Source organism: Lagenorhynchus albirostris, chromosome 2 (genome assembly GCF_949774975.1).
Source record: "Lagenorhynchus albirostris chromosome 2, mLagAlb1.1, whole genome shotgun sequence".
Classification (NCBI taxonomy): Eukaryota; Metazoa; Chordata; class Mammalia; order Artiodactyla; family Delphinidae; genus Lagenorhynchus; species Lagenorhynchus albirostris.
The window spans coordinates 174,669,710-174,687,528 of NC_083096.1; the positions used below are offsets into that span (position 1 = coordinate 174,669,710).

The 17,819-nt window shown below is 46.7% G+C and overlaps 1 protein-coding gene across 4 annotated transcripts in view; it reads right to left on the reverse strand.

Moving 5' to 3' along the window:
• The window catches only part of LOC132515211 (transmembrane protein 51), a 202,555-nt gene that overhangs the window by 143,004 nt on the left and 41,732 nt on the right, over positions 1-17,819 (reverse strand). For 3 of the 4 annotated variants that reach the window (XM_060141380.1, XM_060141378.1, XM_060141379.1), the window contains one exon: positions 15,691-16,833. The exons of the other annotated variant lie outside the window; for it this stretch is intronic. In XM_060141380.1, coding sequence (XP_059997363.1) covers positions 16,425-16,833 — 409 coding nt within the window. In that variant the 3' untranslated portion in view covers positions 15,691-16,424. Of the gene's footprint in view, positions 1-15,690; positions 16,834-17,819 lie in introns of those variants that run through there. 4 annotated transcript variants of the gene reach the window in all.

Below are 17,819 nucleotides of genomic sequence, written 5' to 3' on the forward strand. Positions count from 1 at the left end.
GTGGCTCATAAACTGACACCTTGCTTGTTTTGACCTTTGACCCATGGTAGCTCTTTTGCTACATCTAGCAAATGGCCTCCTGGGACCCTCCCTGTGTCTGTCTGCTGAGCAGAAAATTCCAGAAGGCCTCGGTGCCCTGAGTTTCCATCAGTGGCAAGTCAACATGAGCCCTAGCTTTTGAAAAACCCTTTCAATCAATAGAACGCCTTCCAGTTTATCTGGTTTGAGATGACCTCATCCTTTGTCACCTTCTCTCTTGTTTTCTGGAGGTTTCTCAGCGTCTTGCTGCTGTCTGCATTCTTTTCTCATGTGAACAGTGCACCTATTTTGGGCATTTTGTCGTTGTTGTTTTGGGTCATTCCCGTCACACATTTTTTATATTCCTTTCCAGTCAGATCAACCTCACGCCTCTCTAGACATTGCTTCTCAGGTTTCCTCTGAATCATTTCGTTTGGTCTAAATATGTCCAGTTTTTCCTCCTTCCTCACTGCACTCCACAGAGACCCTCTCTTTTCCCCGGAACAACTGTTCTTTTCTTTCTAATCCCTTACCCACATCCTCATCTTTCACCATGTTTTCTGACTTCTCCTAAGAACTGATTGTTTTTTGAAACTTAAGCCTCAAATATCATCCCTTCTAATCTGGGTCTGAATTTGGATCACGAAGAAGCAGGGGAGACAGGAATGTTGCTGGGTAATTAGGATCCTCAGCAGAAGGGCTGAGTGTTCATCGGGGGGTCAGAGGGGCCTGGGAATGGAGGGAGAGGTATCTTCTTCTGCCTGGGGTAGGGCTTAGGGTGGGGTTAAGGAAAGGCGCTAAGAAAAAAGGAACCATTTGACTTGAGTTTTGAAGGATGAGTAGGATTTCAGGAGGTAGAGCAGGGAGAGAAGAGTATGGTACAAGGAAGGAGCAGTGGGAATGGAGGCTAGAAGATGAGAAATAAGAGAAGCTAGGTACAGTAGTACAGAAGGAGAGGGGTGGCCAGGTGCTGAGATTGCAAACTGAAGGTCCATGGTCAGCCCTCAGATATGTTTGTCTGGCTTTCCCAGTGTGTTAAAAGACTGTTAATTAGTTGCTGAAGGGATAGGCCTCTTTCTGTGGAGTGACAGAGAAGCCTATTCAAATTGTCTTCAGCATGAATGCAAATTCACCGATTACCAAAAATGAAAAGTCTAGAGGGAACCTCTGGGTTCAGGCTCAGATGATTTCATGAGGCCTTGGCCTCTCTCCAGCTATCAGGGATTCTTTTGACCATGTGGATCCAACCTTAGACAGAATCTCTGTATAATGGTCACTAAAAGGCTGCCAAAGCTCCAGCCCTTACATCTTCTCAGCTTTGAATTCCATAGGGAAGGATAAGAGTCTTTTTCCTAAGCTTCCCCCAATGGCCTCACTGCTTCTCATTTTCTCTGGGTGGGTCACAGGCCCATTCCTGAGCCAATTATGGTGGCCCAGGAGACTGCTCTGCTGTGATTGGCTGAGCTTGAGCCACATGCCCATCCCTGCAGCCAGAGGTGGAATCAACACCGTCTCTGAGACACTGGACTGAGACTAGGAGAAAGGTGTTGTTCCCAAAGGGGAATCGTAACACCATAATATTTTAGAAGAGAGGTGAATTGTTATTAGGTGACAAAACCAGATATCTACCACAGTAGCCGACATGTACAGATCATTAACATCTGGATTTATGCCTTTTTTTTTTTGGAAAATGGGAATATCTGGCAATACCTGGACTCTCTTCTTGTATATGGATCAACAATCTGCTGGGGCTGAGAAGAGGCTCCCTCTTTATTTTACTTTTATTTTTTTTTATTTTTATTTTTTTGCGGTTCGCGGGCCTCTCACTACTGTGGCCTCTCCCGTTGCAGAGCACAGGATCCGGACGCGCAGGCTCAGCGGCCATGGCTCACGGGCCCAGCCGCTCCGCGGCATGTGGGATCTTCCCGGACCGGGGCACGAACCCGCGTCCCCTGCATCGGTAGGCGGACTCCCAACCACTGCGCCACCAGGGAAGCCCGAGGCTCCCTCTTTAGATACAGCCTATGTTCTGCCTGCCCAATGCACTGCTCACATTTCCTCTCTGGCTCCTGGAAGCACTTGAATTTTTATTGCCAGCATAATTTGATTCTGTAAATAAATCTGTTTTTCCCACCAGAATGGAAGAGCCAAAAGTACAGGGGTCAAATAGCTCTCTTGTGCTCCCACAAACTCCTGAGGACAAATGCCTGGCCATTTTTTTTTTTTTTTTTTTTTTTTTTTTTGCGGTACCCGGGCCTCTCACTGTTGTGGCCTCTCCCGTTGCGGAGCAACAGGCTCCGGACGCGCAGGCTCAGCGGCCATGGCTCACGGGCCCAGCCGCTCCGCGGCATGTGGGATCTTCCCAGACCAGGGCACGAACCCGTGTCCCCTGCATCGGCAGGCGGACTCTCAACCACTGCGCCACCAGGGAAGCCCGTCTGGCCATTTTTGATAGTCTCATTCCTTGATCATTTTAAAAACCTTCTTTTAAAAAAAATATTGAATACATAGTGATTTTAGAATCTGTTATCTGATAATTACAACATCTGAAGTCTTTGGGTGGGAGTGGCGGGGGGGGGTGTCTCAATGTCTTGTTTGTTGTTTCTGCTTACTCTGGCTCATACTGACTTATTGCTTGGATGTTTAGTAATTTGACTGTGATCTCATTTTGATTGAACTTAATCTGTGGGAATCCTGAGGGGTCTGATTCCTGGCTGCTTTTCTCTGGGAAGTCTTTTTTGTCTGTTTTAGCTGGATGCCGGGGATGCTAATAACCTCTGAACACTGACATTTATTTCCTCAGCTTGGAGTTTTCCCACTGAATACATGGAGTATAAACTTGAGCCCCAGCCCCACGTGTTTACAAACCTTCGGGATGGTCATCATCATCATCATTATTGTGGCCATTATTAGTTTTCCCCTCCAGAGCCACATTGAAAACTACAGGTTTTCATAGGCTCCCCTTTCTGAAAGTCCAGAAAAAAAAATTTTTTTAAGCCCTCCTCTTGCCAGGGTGTAGAGCATCTTTGAGAGTGCCAGCTTAATACAGGCATCTTAGACTCGGTTAGCTCACTTTGCAAAGGCCCGGGGCTTAATCTCCCGTTTCCTGCACTTATGGCTTCCTCATTTGCTTACGTAATGGCTTCCTCATTTGCTTACGCTTTGGTTGTAGCTCACTCTGTTTGTGTTGTGTGTCTGTATGTTCCTTTGAGATTGCCTACATAAAAATTGTTTTTTATTATGGGATTTTGGAAACACACACAAAACTAGAGAAGAGTGCAATTAACTCCATGTATTCATCCAGCTTCCACATTTTCCCAATGTTCTTTCATTCTTTTTTCTTCCTTTTTGAGTTTTTTTCTAGGTTAATTTAGAGCAAGTTGTGTCATTTCACCCATAAAGACATCCTAACTGAAAAGACTTTTTTTTCTTTACTTTATCCCTGCCTTGACATTATCACAGCTAAAAATACTTATAATCGTTCCTGAATACCATCTAATATTCAGTCCATGCTCACATTTCCTTGATTCCCTCAGAGATATCTTTTTTACTGTTGGTTTCCAGACAAGGTCCACACATCACATTTGGTTGTTATGTGAAATGTCTCTGAAATGTCTTTAATTCTGTAACAGCAACTCCCCGCCCCTGACCTTTTTTATCCCCCAGCCACTGATTTGTTGGAGAAACTGGGTCTTTTGTCCTGTAGAACATTCACATCCTGGATGTGGCTGATCACTTCTTCTTGGTTTCAGTTAACTTGTTCCTCTTTTCCCCATGTTTCCTGTAAACTAATAGTTAGATCTAGAGGTCTGAGGAGATCAAAGTCTTTTTGTTGTCCAGACGCCTTCATAGGCGGTACTGTGTGATCCGTCCAGCATCGCACAGTGAGCACATAATGTCTGGTCATCCCGTTTTTAATGATATTGAGATTGAACAGTAGGTCCAGTGCTAACAGACTGAGCCATCCATTACAAAGTCCCCAACAGCTTTTTTTTCCCCCAATAATTAATATTTTTAATTTTTAATTATGGTAAAATATACATAACATAACATTTACCATCTTAACCATTTAAAAATATACAGTTCACTAATGTTAAGGATATCCACATTGTTGTTTAACCAACCTCCAAAAACTTTTCATCATGTAAAACCGAAGCTCTGTACCCCTTAAACAACTACTCTCCATTTTCCCCTTACCCCAGCCCCTGGCAACCGCCCATCTATTTTCTACTTCTATGAATCTGGCTACGCTAGGGACCTCATATAAGTGGAATCATACAGTATTTGTCTTTTTTTGTGATCGGCTTATTTCACTGAACATAATATCCTCCAGGTTCATCCATGTTGTAGCATGTGTCAGAATTTCCTTCCTTTTTAAGGCTGAATAATATTTCATTGTGTGTATATACCTTGTTTTATCGATTCATTTGTAAGTGGGCACTTGAGCTCATCCATCAACTTTTTGCCTAATAGTTTTAGCATCCTTTGAGGATCATTGCCTGGATCCGTATTTCTTGTGGGGTCACAGAGTTGTGATTTTTTTCTGATTGTTATTCCTTTGGTAATTATTAGCTAGAATCCTTCATCAACCATTTTTGTTTATCATAAAATACAGTTGGTTCAGGAAAGGCAGAATAAAAGATTGGTTCTTTCCTTCTATGTGTCAGTATTCAAAGAAGCAGCTGCCAAAGTGACCAGGGAGTTTTCAAAAATATCATTAGGGGGCTTCCCTGGTGGCGCAGTTGTTGCGAGTCCGCCTGCTGATGCAGGAGACGCAGGTTCGTGCCCCAGTCCAGGAAGATTCCACATGCCGCGGAGCGGCTGGGCCTGTGAGCCATGGCCACGGAGCCTGTGCGTCCAGAGCCTGTGCTCCGCAACGGGAGAGGCCACAGCAGTGAGAGGCCCGCGTACCGCAAAAAAAAAAAAAAAAAAAAAAAAAAAAAAAAAATCGTTAGAAGTCTTCGATTTAAACAGTGTAGATGTGTTTTAATCCACTGAACTCATTATTTGGTTTGAGGCTCATACTATGTCACTTCAGGGGTTCATGCAGGTTGGCTCCTGCGTTTTTGTTTTTCCAGGTGGAAACTACGCAGTATTTAATTGTAACCACCTATGTTTGTATTGCATTGGTGTGGTCTTTAGACAAACAACTCTGCCTCTCAGTTTTCCTTCTCTGTACAAGGAAGTTGGACAAAATGAGCTCTAGCACGATTCCTATTCAAAACTCTCCCTTTTGTAGCATTTTCATTACATATAACATTATAGTTTAGTCATTTGATTCTTCCAGTCCTGTGACTGAATGCAGTTACCAACATCTTCCTTTTACAAACATGAAAATTGCCACCCAGCTGATACTGTTTTTTTTCTACTTCTCCATACTGCATTTTCCCCCAGTAGACTTAAAGCTGTAGCTCTCAGTTAGGGATATTTTGCCGCCCAGGGGACTTTTGACAATGTCTAGAGACATTTTTGATTGTCACACCTGGGAGGAGCTACTGGTATCCAGTAGGTAGAGGCCAGGGACGCTGCTAAACATCCTACAGTGCACAGGACGGCCCCCCCCTCACATAAATGCTCTCTGGCACCAAATGTCATTAGTGCCAAAGCTGAGAAACCCTGACCTGAAGAAATCCATAGAGATAAAATCATATTGCTCTTACTTATATGTTTCAGTGAAAGGAAGTACATATAAAAATGTACACATCTGAGAATTCAGCTATACATGAAGCAGGACAATGAGATGGTCTGTTTTTAACCTACGCATAGAATTTAGTCATTTGATGTGCATCTCCTTACTGTTTCCCCTTCAATCTTATTTCTGGCTCCTATTCTGCCCCTTGAGACCTTTCTATTATTGGCCTGAGGGAAGATGAATGGACAATTTTTACTGCTTTCAGGTCAATGGAAAACTCTTAGGTCTTAAATTTATTTTTTTAAACTCGGGAAATAAACATCAAAATCAACTTTTATCGTAAATAGCAGTTAGATTTTTTTGGTCCCAATTCCTCTTTGTCATTTTAATTGATTGAGTGGATATTTTCAATAAACTTAGCACTACCTTTCAAATTATTGCTCTCTTCCGCTCACGGCATCTCCTGTGAGATGTGTATTCCTGAATCTTTCTCTCTGATGCTTTTGTGCTGATTTAAAAGAACCCATTTGGTGCTAAAATGAATTTATCATTGGCAACTGCTAGAATGGTGTGTCCTTTCCTAATCAAAAAGTCAATCTGTGGGCTCATACTTTGAATCTGATTTTTAAAACAGACAACTAATTTGCCAGAAACAAAAAAAAATGCAGCTTTTATCTTTTTTGTGGTTGTTGTTCAGCTTTGAAAGAGGCAGCATGTAGATAAGGCAGGTACATTTATTTTTATTTTTGGCTGCGTTGGGTCTTTCTTTGCTGTGCACTGGCTTTCTCTAGTTACGGTGAGCGGGGCTACTCTTCATTGCGGTGCGCAGGCTTCTCATTGCGGTGGCTTCTCTTGTTGCGAAGCACGGGCTCTAGGCACATGGGCTTCAGTAGTTGTGGCACGCGGGCTCAGTAGTTGTGGCTCACGGGCTCTAGAGCACAGGCTCGGTAGTTGTGGCGCATGGGCTTAGTTGCTCAGCGGCATGTGAGATCTTCCCAGACCAGGGCTCGAGCCCTGGCATTGGCAGGCGGATTCTTAACCACTGCGCCACCAGGGAAGCCCAGGCAGGTACATTTATTCACTTGTTTATATCAAGTATTCACACAATTTCTCTTACCAACACATATATTCACAGCTTGTCAAGTTTTACCCAAAAAGTGAAGGAAAAAGCTTGCTCTTACATTATTATATGATTTTTCTCTCTTTTGTGTTTTGTTAAAGTAGATGCTGGTGATTTTTCTTGACTGGACATAATCATCAAGGATGCATTCTGAAATAAGTCATCTTGAGGATAAACACTAAGGATATTTTCTTGCGTTTAAAGTTCCCACGCACCTCCCAAATTTTATACAGTATTGAGCCTAGTTATCTCTGAGATGCATGCTGTATTGTTTGACATTGGCTCTTTTTTCTGATAAGGAAGACCTATAGCCCAGAAGGGTTTTTGCCATAACTTTTGCTTCCCAAATTGTATTCTAGTTGGTTTTGTTGTTGTTGTTGTTATTCACCCTCCATTAGCTCCAAGTATGCTTTTAAATAATCTAAAACTTCTCAAAATCAATCTGAGTTTGTAACTACTACTGACTCTTTTCTTTCCCACATTTTTTTTTTTTTTTTTTTTTTTTTTGCGGTACGCGGGCCTCTCCCGTTGCGGAGCGCAGGCTCAGCGGCCATGGCTCATGGGCCCAGCCGCTCTGCGGCATGTGGGATCTTCCCGGACCAGGGCACGAACCCGTGTCCCCTGGATCGGCAGGCGGACTCTCAACCACTGCGCCACCAGGGAAGCCCCCCACATTTTTTATATTACAATTAAATTCCAGGTTTTAATGCACAGAGTTGGGACTGGAGATAGAGAAAAGGAGAAAGGGAAGAGAAGTCTGTTTATATCATGCCATGGGGAATTTGATTTATAGTTCTGGATTGGGGAGGGATAGGAAAACAGTCTTTCTAAAAGACTGTTTCTTTAAAGGAAAATGGTAAGTACCACACTCAGACTGGTCTCCAAGGATGACTGTTTCCCACTTCTCTCTTATGGAACTGACACCGGGTGGCCAGGCTCTATGACGGGAATCCTCACCGTCCAAGAGAATGGATTTTCCTTTGTCCAGGGCAGCGTTTTTTCAAACTCGGCCCCATTGACTGTGGGGTAGAACAGTTCTTTGTTGTGGGGACTGTCCTATGCATTGGTGGAGGTTTAGCAGAATCCCTGCTCTCCTAGATGCCAGCAGCAGCTCCCCCTCCGGCCACTGTGACTTTGCCAAATGTCCCCTGGGGGGCAAAACCGATCCTGGTTGAGAACCACTGATCTGAAGTGAGAACATTCAGTTCTGGCGTTGCCTTGAATCCTTAAGAGTGTCACTGCAAGTTGAGAACGTTTTGTCCCATGTTGCATCTGGGAGCTGGTCGGCTTGTATCAGCATGTCATCCACCTAACTGCCTTCCTGGAAAGTGCAGAGCTCCAGGGGTCTGATGACACACATGGCAGTCAGGCGGGTTGGCCCCGAGGAAACTCCTGTTGCCAGGGCTACGTTTTAAAGGTGTCTGGTGCACGTGTATACATGTTCTCTCTAGTGGCTTTTCTGGAGAAATTTGCATCTGTGTATTGTGCGCTCGTATTTCCCTATCTTTCCCTCCCTCTCGGTCAGCTTGCTCCACAGTGTCCAAGGAGAGCAGGTTTCCTGACCACTACTCTCCTTCAGTTATCGGAGGATCTGAGCCTGATGTGCTGTGGCTCGCTGTCACGTACCATCCCATCTTCAGGCACTCTCGGACATCGCTTCCTAGGCCAGCTGCTTTGCTAAAAAGAAACCGGGGAATGGCTTTCTCCTGTCGGCTCAGCGTGAAAGGTGCTTCTGAATGGTCTGACGGTGCCTTGTGAACCACCACCCACACAGGTGGCAAGAACTTTGGAAAGCATCCACCCCTCTGCCATGAGGCTGTCATGAGGGGGTGCAGGCTTCCCATCAGAGGCACACGCTTCCCTGTCGGGGAGTGGACACAGGGAGGTCTGAGCTGGAGGTTCCAGGCGCCTGTGCCTGGCTCATCCTGGACCCATGAACTTGTTTCTACCCCGCTGCCCACCACCACCGCTGTCAGGCGCTGGGCCATCTTAGTGGCTTGCCCTTACTGGTGATATGCGATCTGAACGCCACACAGCGAGAAAGCTAATGGACAACTTCATCAATGAGCTGTAGGACTTCGGACAACCCTTGTCTGCTCTGGGCCTGTTTCTCCCCCTGCAGAATATCAGATTTGGACCATCACCATACCCTGCAGGGTGTTCTGTGAAAGCTGACCCTGGAAGATGCTCTGTGGGGAAAAAGAGTTTCTGTGGCCAAATGGGTTTGGGAAATGCGACGTCATACAGCATCTGTTTGGAGATTCATAATGCGCACAGACATTTGAGAGATTTTCTGGAATTCTCTGCACCCAGATATCCATGTGGCTCACTCGTCACTTTTCTGCAATGTTATTTCCCTCGGAGACTTTTCCTGATCGCCCAGATCTGTGATCCCTTCTCATCTATCCTTTACCCTGCCTCGTTTCTCTTCACAGCACTTCTCATTTTCTGACATTGCACACTATTTTTATTTATCGGTTTATTTTATGTCCCCCCTCCACCCAAGATGTGCCCTCTGTGTCAGCAGGGACTTGATCCATTTGTTTGCTGATTATCCCTAGGATGTGGCACATAGTAGGTGCTCAATAAAAATGTGTTGAATGAATAGACTGTTTAATTTGGAGATTCCCAAATGTAGCTAATCAGGGACATTTTCCCATTAAAATCCCGGCAAATGTGCTTGGGGACTCACCAGGAAGACGGTGGCTAGAATCCTGATGGCCGTGGCTCCTAGTACCAGCCACTTAGCTCTGAATACACAGACAACTCGGCGTTAGACTGAAAACAAACAAAACGGACGCCATGAGAGTTGCCATCACGTACCTTGAGGAACCAAGCCTTGTGCAAGGCTGACCCCAGGGCTGCCTCAACTGGTCTTACCTACGTGGCCCTGCTGCCGTTTTCCTGGAGATGGCTTTATGTGAAGATTCCTTGCAAACTACTGGTGGCGCCTGGTGAATTTTCTCAAAACACGTTTTCAGAAATGAGTGTGAGGCTCACACTTGGAGAAGTGCTTGAATCTTCAAGTGGTCTAGTCACAGCCACCACGTGGCAACTCCCCCACCACCACCACCCGCACCCCCTCCCCTGCCTCCACTCTGTGTCAGGTGTAGCTTTGGCGCTTTGTCTGTGGTTTCCTCAGGTGCTCAAAATTAGGAAACTCCATTTTGCTGGTGTAGAGAGGAAGGCTCAGAGGGATCAAATTATTAGCCCACGATCATCCTTCTAGGAAGCAGCAGTGCTTGGATTAAAACAAAGTCCTCCCCAATCGAAAGCCCATCTCTCGCCCTCTGCGCTTGCATACAGAACAGGGGCTGTCCTTTTGTACCTCCACACTTAAATACTCAGCACAATTTGTCCTAGGAGCTAAATGGGCCTGGCCAGGGCCCTTAAGGCAACAAACGAGACCATTAATCCTCAGAAGGGCTCTTTGTGTGCTGCCCTTTATGGCCTGTGGTTTACATTGATCCATCCATTTCCAGGGATAAAGCTGTGTCCCATTTTCAGTTTTGCTCCACGGTTGTGGGTTTATTTTAGCTTTCCCATCTCACACGTGTTCATCCAACCAAGGCGTCTCAGGACGTTTGGCATCAAGCAACAGAAACCCACTGCAATTCGTTTAAGCATAAGATAGGACTTTATTGAAAGTAGCCTGGGGCATCCTATCGGACAGTGAGTGAGGCCAGGCTAAGGAGAACCCAGATCTCTTTCTATGAAGGACTGTTTCCTCCGTGAACCTCTGCTTCATGAGTCTCGTCTTGCAGACCAGCTTTCTCTGGGCACGTGGCTCCCTGGTGGCTTTCAAGTTTATTATATCCAGCGCAAGTAGCCAGTCCAAAATGACCATGGTCATTGTCACCCAAGGCCATTGGACCCACTTTGGGAAACACTGTCCAAGCAAGGACCCTTCCCATGGAGAGCAGGGCTTCATGCTTTATCCCCAGAACCCAGAACGGTACCCTGGCACATATCTGTGGAGCTCAATACTTATCTGTGGGTGGATGCAGCTGACTTAGCTGCACACGCACACCGGGCAGCGCTCTGCACTGCAGTCGCAGTTGTGCTCCAACACGATCTTCTACCTCAATCATCTGCCTGTGGCTCCCCTTCTCAGAACTGTAACTGGTCTGAGAAAAGTGAAAATCAAAATCGAGACCAGGTGGAGTATCCACTGTGGGCCCAGCGCTGCCTGATATGATGCAAAGGCAGGGCCCACCTTCAAGGACATGGGCTAAATTTAGGATCCGAGCTCAAAAGGGGAATTTATTGGGGGGACACAGCATTTCTTGTGGAACCCAGGGGCAGAAGTACACCTGGGCTTTCCGAGGGATCAGGACCAAAGACCAGAAAGTCATCAGGAGACAGCTATGTCTGAGGTCTCATCTTCATGTCTGCCTCTTTCAGCAGTCAGCTTCTCTCTGTGCTGAGGTACGTCCCCTGCTTCACTCACCTGTGGCCCCCTAATCCCTGATACCACATTGCCCAACCCAGGACCTGGGAGAGATGAGCCTAGCCCAGCCCCGCTTCTGATTGGTTCTCCTGGGTCAGGTGAACACATACCTATCGGCTGTGACTTGAGAGGGCGGAGGTCACATGGCACCAACACGGCTGCAGAGATGCCTCCTTTTGGGTGGGGCGGGAGTGCTAGGAGGGAATTTTCTTTGCTCTTTCATAGCCCTGGGGCCAGTGAGGGCCCGTGAACAGGTGGGTGGCTTTTGATTTTTATCCCCTGTCTCTGCCTTTCTTATATTTACCCTAAGAACAAAAACATGGTGGAGAGGAAAGGAAGGGCCAGGGTCTTTCTTCTGGTTTTTACCTTTTTAGCTTTTTTTGTAGTCAAAAGATAGAGAGCTCTGGTAAGTCTGAACCAGTGAGCAAGCAGGACGAGTGTGCCTTCGGGAATTTTGAGGTGAAAGTGACCTCCTGCTTTGGTTTTAATTTACTCTTGCAGATAACTTCCTTGTCTTCCTAGGCACTGCTCAGGGCTCCAGCCTATGTTACCATTCCCAGCTAACATTCTCCCTGCCTGCCTTTAGACGGAGGTGCATCCCTGCTCCACATTTTACGTACTAAACATCCATGAGCTATTCTCTGAACAACGTGAATAATTTTCTACTTGATTGTTTCCACACGTACAAAACAACTAAGGTCCTTCGTGCAATTTCCACAGCACTCCTGCCTTACAGGAAGAGTCCAGAAGTGTTCAGATCAAAGCGGGGGCTGGTCTCTAATGAGTTGAAGATTGAGCCCCGTGTTGGTTTGCTAAACATAGTAATGAATTCCCACAAGCTTAGTGGCCTAAAACAACAAACGTATTCTCTCATGGGTCTGGGGGCCGGGAGCCCCAAATCAGTATCCGCTAGGCTGCAATCAGGGTTTTTCAGAAGGACCAAACTCCCTTGGATGCTCTAGGGAGGAATCCATCCCTTGCCTCTTCCAGCTCTGGTGGCTGCTGGCATTCCCCCTTTTTTTTTTTTTTCCTCGCTATGTAGGATTCCCATGTAAGGAAATACAATAATTTATATGTGCATGTTCCTGTTGATGGACATTTAAATTGTTTTCCAATTTTCAATATGATTTCTTTTTAAAACAATTTTTATATACTTTTTAAAGGTTACTTTACATTTACAGTTATTACAAAATACTGGCTATATTCCCTGTGTCGTACAATACATCCTTGAGCCTGTCGTACACCCAGTAGTTCACATCCCTCACTTCCCCACCCCTGTATTGCCCCCTCCTCCCCCTCCACACTGGCAACCATTAGTTTGTTCTCTGTATCTGTGACTCTCCTTCTTTTTTGTTATATTCGGTCGTTTGTTGTATTTTTTAGATTCCATATATAGGTGATATCCTACAGTATTTATTTTTGTTTGACTTATTTCACTTACCACAATGCCCTCCAAGTCCATCCATGTTGCTGCAAATGGCAAAATTTCGGGGGTTTTTTAAGGCTGAGTAGTATGCCATTGGTTATATGTACCACATCTTCTTTATCCATTCATCTCTTTTTTTTTTTTTGGCGGTACACGGGCCTCTCACTGTTGTGGCCTCTCTCGTTGCGGAGCACAGGCTCCGGACGCACAGGCTCAGCGGCCATGGCTCACAGGCCCAGCCACTCGGCAGCATGTGGGATCTTCCTGGACCGGGGCACGAACCTGTGTCCCCTGCATCGGCAGGCGGACTCTCAACCACTGCGCCACCAGGGAAGCCCTATCCATTCATCTCTTGATGACACTTAGGTTGCTTCCGTATCTTGGTAATTGTCAATAACGATGCTCCGAACATTGGGGTGCATGTATCTTTTCAAATACATGTTTTTGAAAACACATGTTTTTGTTTTTTTCGGATTTATACCCAGGAGTGGAGTTGCGAGGTCATGTGGTAGTTCTATTTTTAGTTTTTTGAGAACCCTCCATACTGTTTTCCACAGTGGCTGCGCCAATTTACATTCCTACTAACAGTGCACCAGGGTTCCCTTTGCTCTAAAAATTGTAAATTTTCTTCCTAGGGGTAACTGAGATGATAGTTCAATAATAACATAAGATCAGGTGAAGTCTAAAGAAATTTTAGAAAACCTGGATAAAGTAAGAAAACATCTGTTCGCTGGCATCTGAATGTTAGAGAGACACCGAGACATGTGGGCCAAGTTCTGGAGAGAAGGGAAACACAGACGCAAGCTTGACAGTTGGTACAGCTTTTCTCCTTGGGGCATTTGCTGATTCAAGTCTTACAGCCTAGGAGCTGAAAAGCCAAGGAGTTCAAAAGACTCTAACCACAGAAGCTGCTGGCATCCCTTGACTTGTAGGTGCGTCACTCTAGTCCTGCCTCTGTGGTCACTGCCTCCGCCTCTTCTTTGTATATAATCTCCTACTGTCTCTCACTTATAAGTACACTTACAGATGGCATTTAGGGCGAGGATAGTCTCAACTCAAAATCCTTCTATCCGCAAAACTTTACCTTGTAAGGTAACATTCTCAGGTCCCAGGGATTAGAGCCTGAGATCTTTGGGGCCACCAGTCAGCCCACGGCAAGCCCTAAACTTCTTTCTCTCCTGAGGAAGGTCTAGGCTGGGCAGACACCCCGACAGACATCTACCAGAGGCCAGATCGAGAGCCCTTTCAGAAGGTCATTTCTCAGCTCATTTGGAATCTTGCTATTGCCCTTTCTTTTTTCCTCCTGTTTGTCCTCATCAGGGGGAAGCATTAAGAGTAAATGAGGGGCTTCCCTGGTGGCACAGTGGTTAAGAATCCGCCTGCCAATGCAGGGGACACGGGTTCAAGCCCTGGTCCGGGAAGATCCCACATGCTGTGGAGCAACTAAGCCCGTGCGCCACAACTACTGAGCCTGTGCACCACAGCTACTGAAGCCTGCGCACCTAGAGCCTGAGCTCCTCAGCAAGAGAAGCCACTGCAACGAGAAGCCTGTGCACTGCAACGAAGAGTAGCCCCCGCTCGCCGCAGCTAGAGAAAGTCCGCGTGCAGCAACGAAGACCCAACGCAGTCAAAAATAAATAAGTAAATAAAATAAATTTTAAAAAATTTATTAAAAAAAGGGAGTAAATGAATAGCAAGTCCAGCCCAGAGATACATGGAGAGGCACAGGCTGGCTCAGGGGTGGGCTGGGACCAGACCAGGCCTCCGGGTATTCCAGGCCACCGAGCAGTTACCCGGTGCTCCGGTATTGCAGCTCCCTTTTTTTTTTTTTTTTTTTTTTTTTTTTGCTGTACGCGGGCCTCTCACTGTTGTGGCCTCTCCCGTTGCGGAGCACAGGCTCTGCAGCCTCCACGGCATGTGGGATCTTCCCGGACCAGGGCACGAACCCGTGTCCCCTGCATCAGCAGGCAGACTCTCAACCACTGCGCCACCAGAGAAGCCCTGCAGCTCCCTTTTTATAGATGGATTTACATAAGGAAATGAAAGGTTGGAACTTAGGCACGGTTGCCAATTCTGATATGAGAAGGTGCTTGACTTCCTAACTGCCGCTCCTTTTCTCCCACAGGAGCTTTTAGGAAACATCAGGGCCTGAGAATGTGCTCTTCTAACCACCCTCCTAGCTACACAGACCCCCCGCGGCCCGCTCCACGCTTGCCAGGACCAGGAAGGGAACTTTATTTTTTTTTCCTGGGCCGCGCCGCATGGCATGTGGAACTTCCCCGACCAGGGACTGAACCCGAGCCCCCCGGCATTGGAAGCGCAGGGTCTTAACCACTGGGCCACCAGGGAAGTCCCAGGAAGGGAACTTTGGACTCAGATTTGTCTTCCCAGACTCCCACTCCACAGTCAAGACCCTGACCCCCGACGTCCCTGGTCCTCTCATTCAGCCCAGCCTCAGCAGTCTGCCATCCGCTGCATGTTCTCGTTTGTTGAATTTCTCTCCTGGGCTCCGCAGGTAGGCACCCTGCCCTCTCCACGAGGACACGCTCACTCTGCATGATCATACAGCCCATCTGGGCCAGTTCTCAGAAGAGCTGTCATAGGATGTTTAGACAGGTAGAGAGCTGCTGTCTAAATACCCAGAACTTTCTGTTGGGCATGTGGGTTGACGGGGACAGTCTCAGCTCTTGGGAAGCACAGGTCCTCATTCAAAGTCTGAAAAAGCCCTTTCCACTGAGTGGCACACTAGAGTGTTGAAGTACTCAGGCCCTGGAGGCCTGGGTTCAAATCCCAGCTCTGTCATTTCCTAGCGGTGTGACATGGGGCCCTTTAATTAACCTGATTCTTCGTGAACTAACCCATAGGAAGTAATACCTGGCTTGGGTACAGCTGAAAATGGGATAAATATGTGAGGTGCTTAGCACGGCGCCTGGCATATACTACGTGCTCAGGAAATATTAGCTAGTATTATTCTCATCAGTGAGATTTCTCCCTAAGCAAGTCAGTATTGGAAGAACTGCTAAAGTAATTCAGCACCAAATGTGTGACATATAAAACATTTTATTACAAAAAGCTCAGTTGCAAGGCATTTTAGAAGGAACGGAGCATCCCAGACGGCTTTCCTTTTTCTGCCATTACACAGGAGAGACTAGGAAAGTCTACCAATTCAAACTAGGATCTCATGCATCCTCAGGCTTTGGGCCCTCAGAAGAACTGACGGCATCAGGGGCTCTGAGAACCCCACCTGGGTCTCACCCCAGGGTAATCATCCAGCCTCTCATTCGGCTTAATTCACAAAACGGGCCCATGTCCTTTCCATAAAGCGGGTCATCTTTCCTACCCACAGTTCAGGATACCAGGGAAAAAGCGAAGGCGTAACTTGTCTTCTTTTGGAAACAAAACAGTCCTAGTGGAAGCAAAACAGAACCACAATCTAAACCAGTTGCTAGGTATCCTTTCCTAATTGGAACGAGGAGTGTCATCACTGGCGATTCAGAGTCGCGGAAGGACAAGGGGGGAAGATGCCGGTGCCATTCCTTGCTAGGGTCACAGCATCACGAGATCCGAAGCAGCAGCTCTTTCCGATGCACCTACTATGTGAGGTCCTGGGGGCTGCAGAGTCACTCCTGAATCCCAGAACCCCTCACCCCCCGGCCCCGTCCAAATTGCTAAGTACACACCTGGCCCCTCCGCTTCTCAACGGTGGCTGAGTGGCTTCATTCGGGATCTGTTGGCGTGGAGGTTGAGTGACAGGAGGGAACACGCCCGGGAGGGGTCGTCAGTCCGGGGGCCGGGAGTTGGGGGCCTTCTCTTGGACCTCATCATACTGTGGTGGGGGAGTCAGAGGCTCGATGGACGGAGGAGGCACATTTTTGTCTGGCAGGTTGATCCTAAAGTCTTTGAGGTGAAGCTTTTCGGATTTTATCCTTCGAACTTTCAGCGGCTTCAGGCGTTTGGCCAACTTGGAGTTCTGCCTGTCGGGGGGGTTCCCCGGGCTGGTCTCCACGTCAGCCCTGGTTGTGGTGGGCCTTGTCTCATCCAGCCCCGTCAAGGACTCGTAGGAGGGGAGAGAGATGCTCATCCTGGGGTTCTGCTCTGGTTCCCTTGCTTCCGAGTAGTTTGTGCTCATCACTTCCTCATAGCTGGGGACGTAGTACCTTGAGGAGGCCTCCTCCTCCTCCTCTTGGCTGCAACACACCAAGCACAGACACGGGGGTGTTAGCCTGCGCTCAAGTCATTTAAAATCACAAATAGATGGACTCCAAATCCCATGTTGCCACTGGGACCACGTATGCCAGCCTTGTAAACAACAAATGTGTCCAAGAAGTAACAAGAGCTAACACTTCAACTGTTGGCTATGAGCCAGGTACTGTCCCAAGTACATATGAACCAATGCCATCTTCCTAATGACACTATGGGTTAGGTTCTATTAGTATACCCATTTTACAGATGGGGAAATGGATACATTGAGGTAAAGTGACTTGGTCATACCTTTAAGAAGTGGCAGGGCAGGAAATGAATGCCACATTCTCAACTACTACACCATATCATCTGGGAGTTAACCTCCCTTGCCTTTTAGCCTCACACTTAATAGCATGCTGGGTGGGCTATTCCGATGCCCAGCTGGGCATCCTTTGACCAAAGACAACATAAACATGCATGAAACGGCTGCAAATTTGAAGCAAAATGGTTGTCCCTGGGTAGAGAAGGAATATCTGGAATGTAAAATTTACATGTATCTCGAATTATTCTGTAATTTTGTCTTCCACGTTCACCATTAGACTCAAAGGATAGGTCAGGTCCTCAGCCTTAGTCTCATTTGACTGTTGAAAGAGAAAACCAGAATGTCAGGGCAGTTTTTACATGTTTATAGGGAGTAATGCCAATAGCCATTTTCCAGCACCCTACACTTGAACCTGTATAGGGGATAATGGCCAACACCGGAAACCTCACTGTTTATCTGGGCTTTCCTCGCATCTCCTTTAGGAATGAACTTGTGAGCTCACAGCCAGGGTGGGTGATGATGGGTGACCGATTTCCTTCTTTGTTCTTTTCTCTATTTCCCAAGTTTTCTAGAATATGCCTGATTATCTTTTACTCTCAGAAAATTGGTTTAATTTTTCCAAAATAAAAACAACTCCCGTCCCACTATAGAGATAAGACATTCTTACTG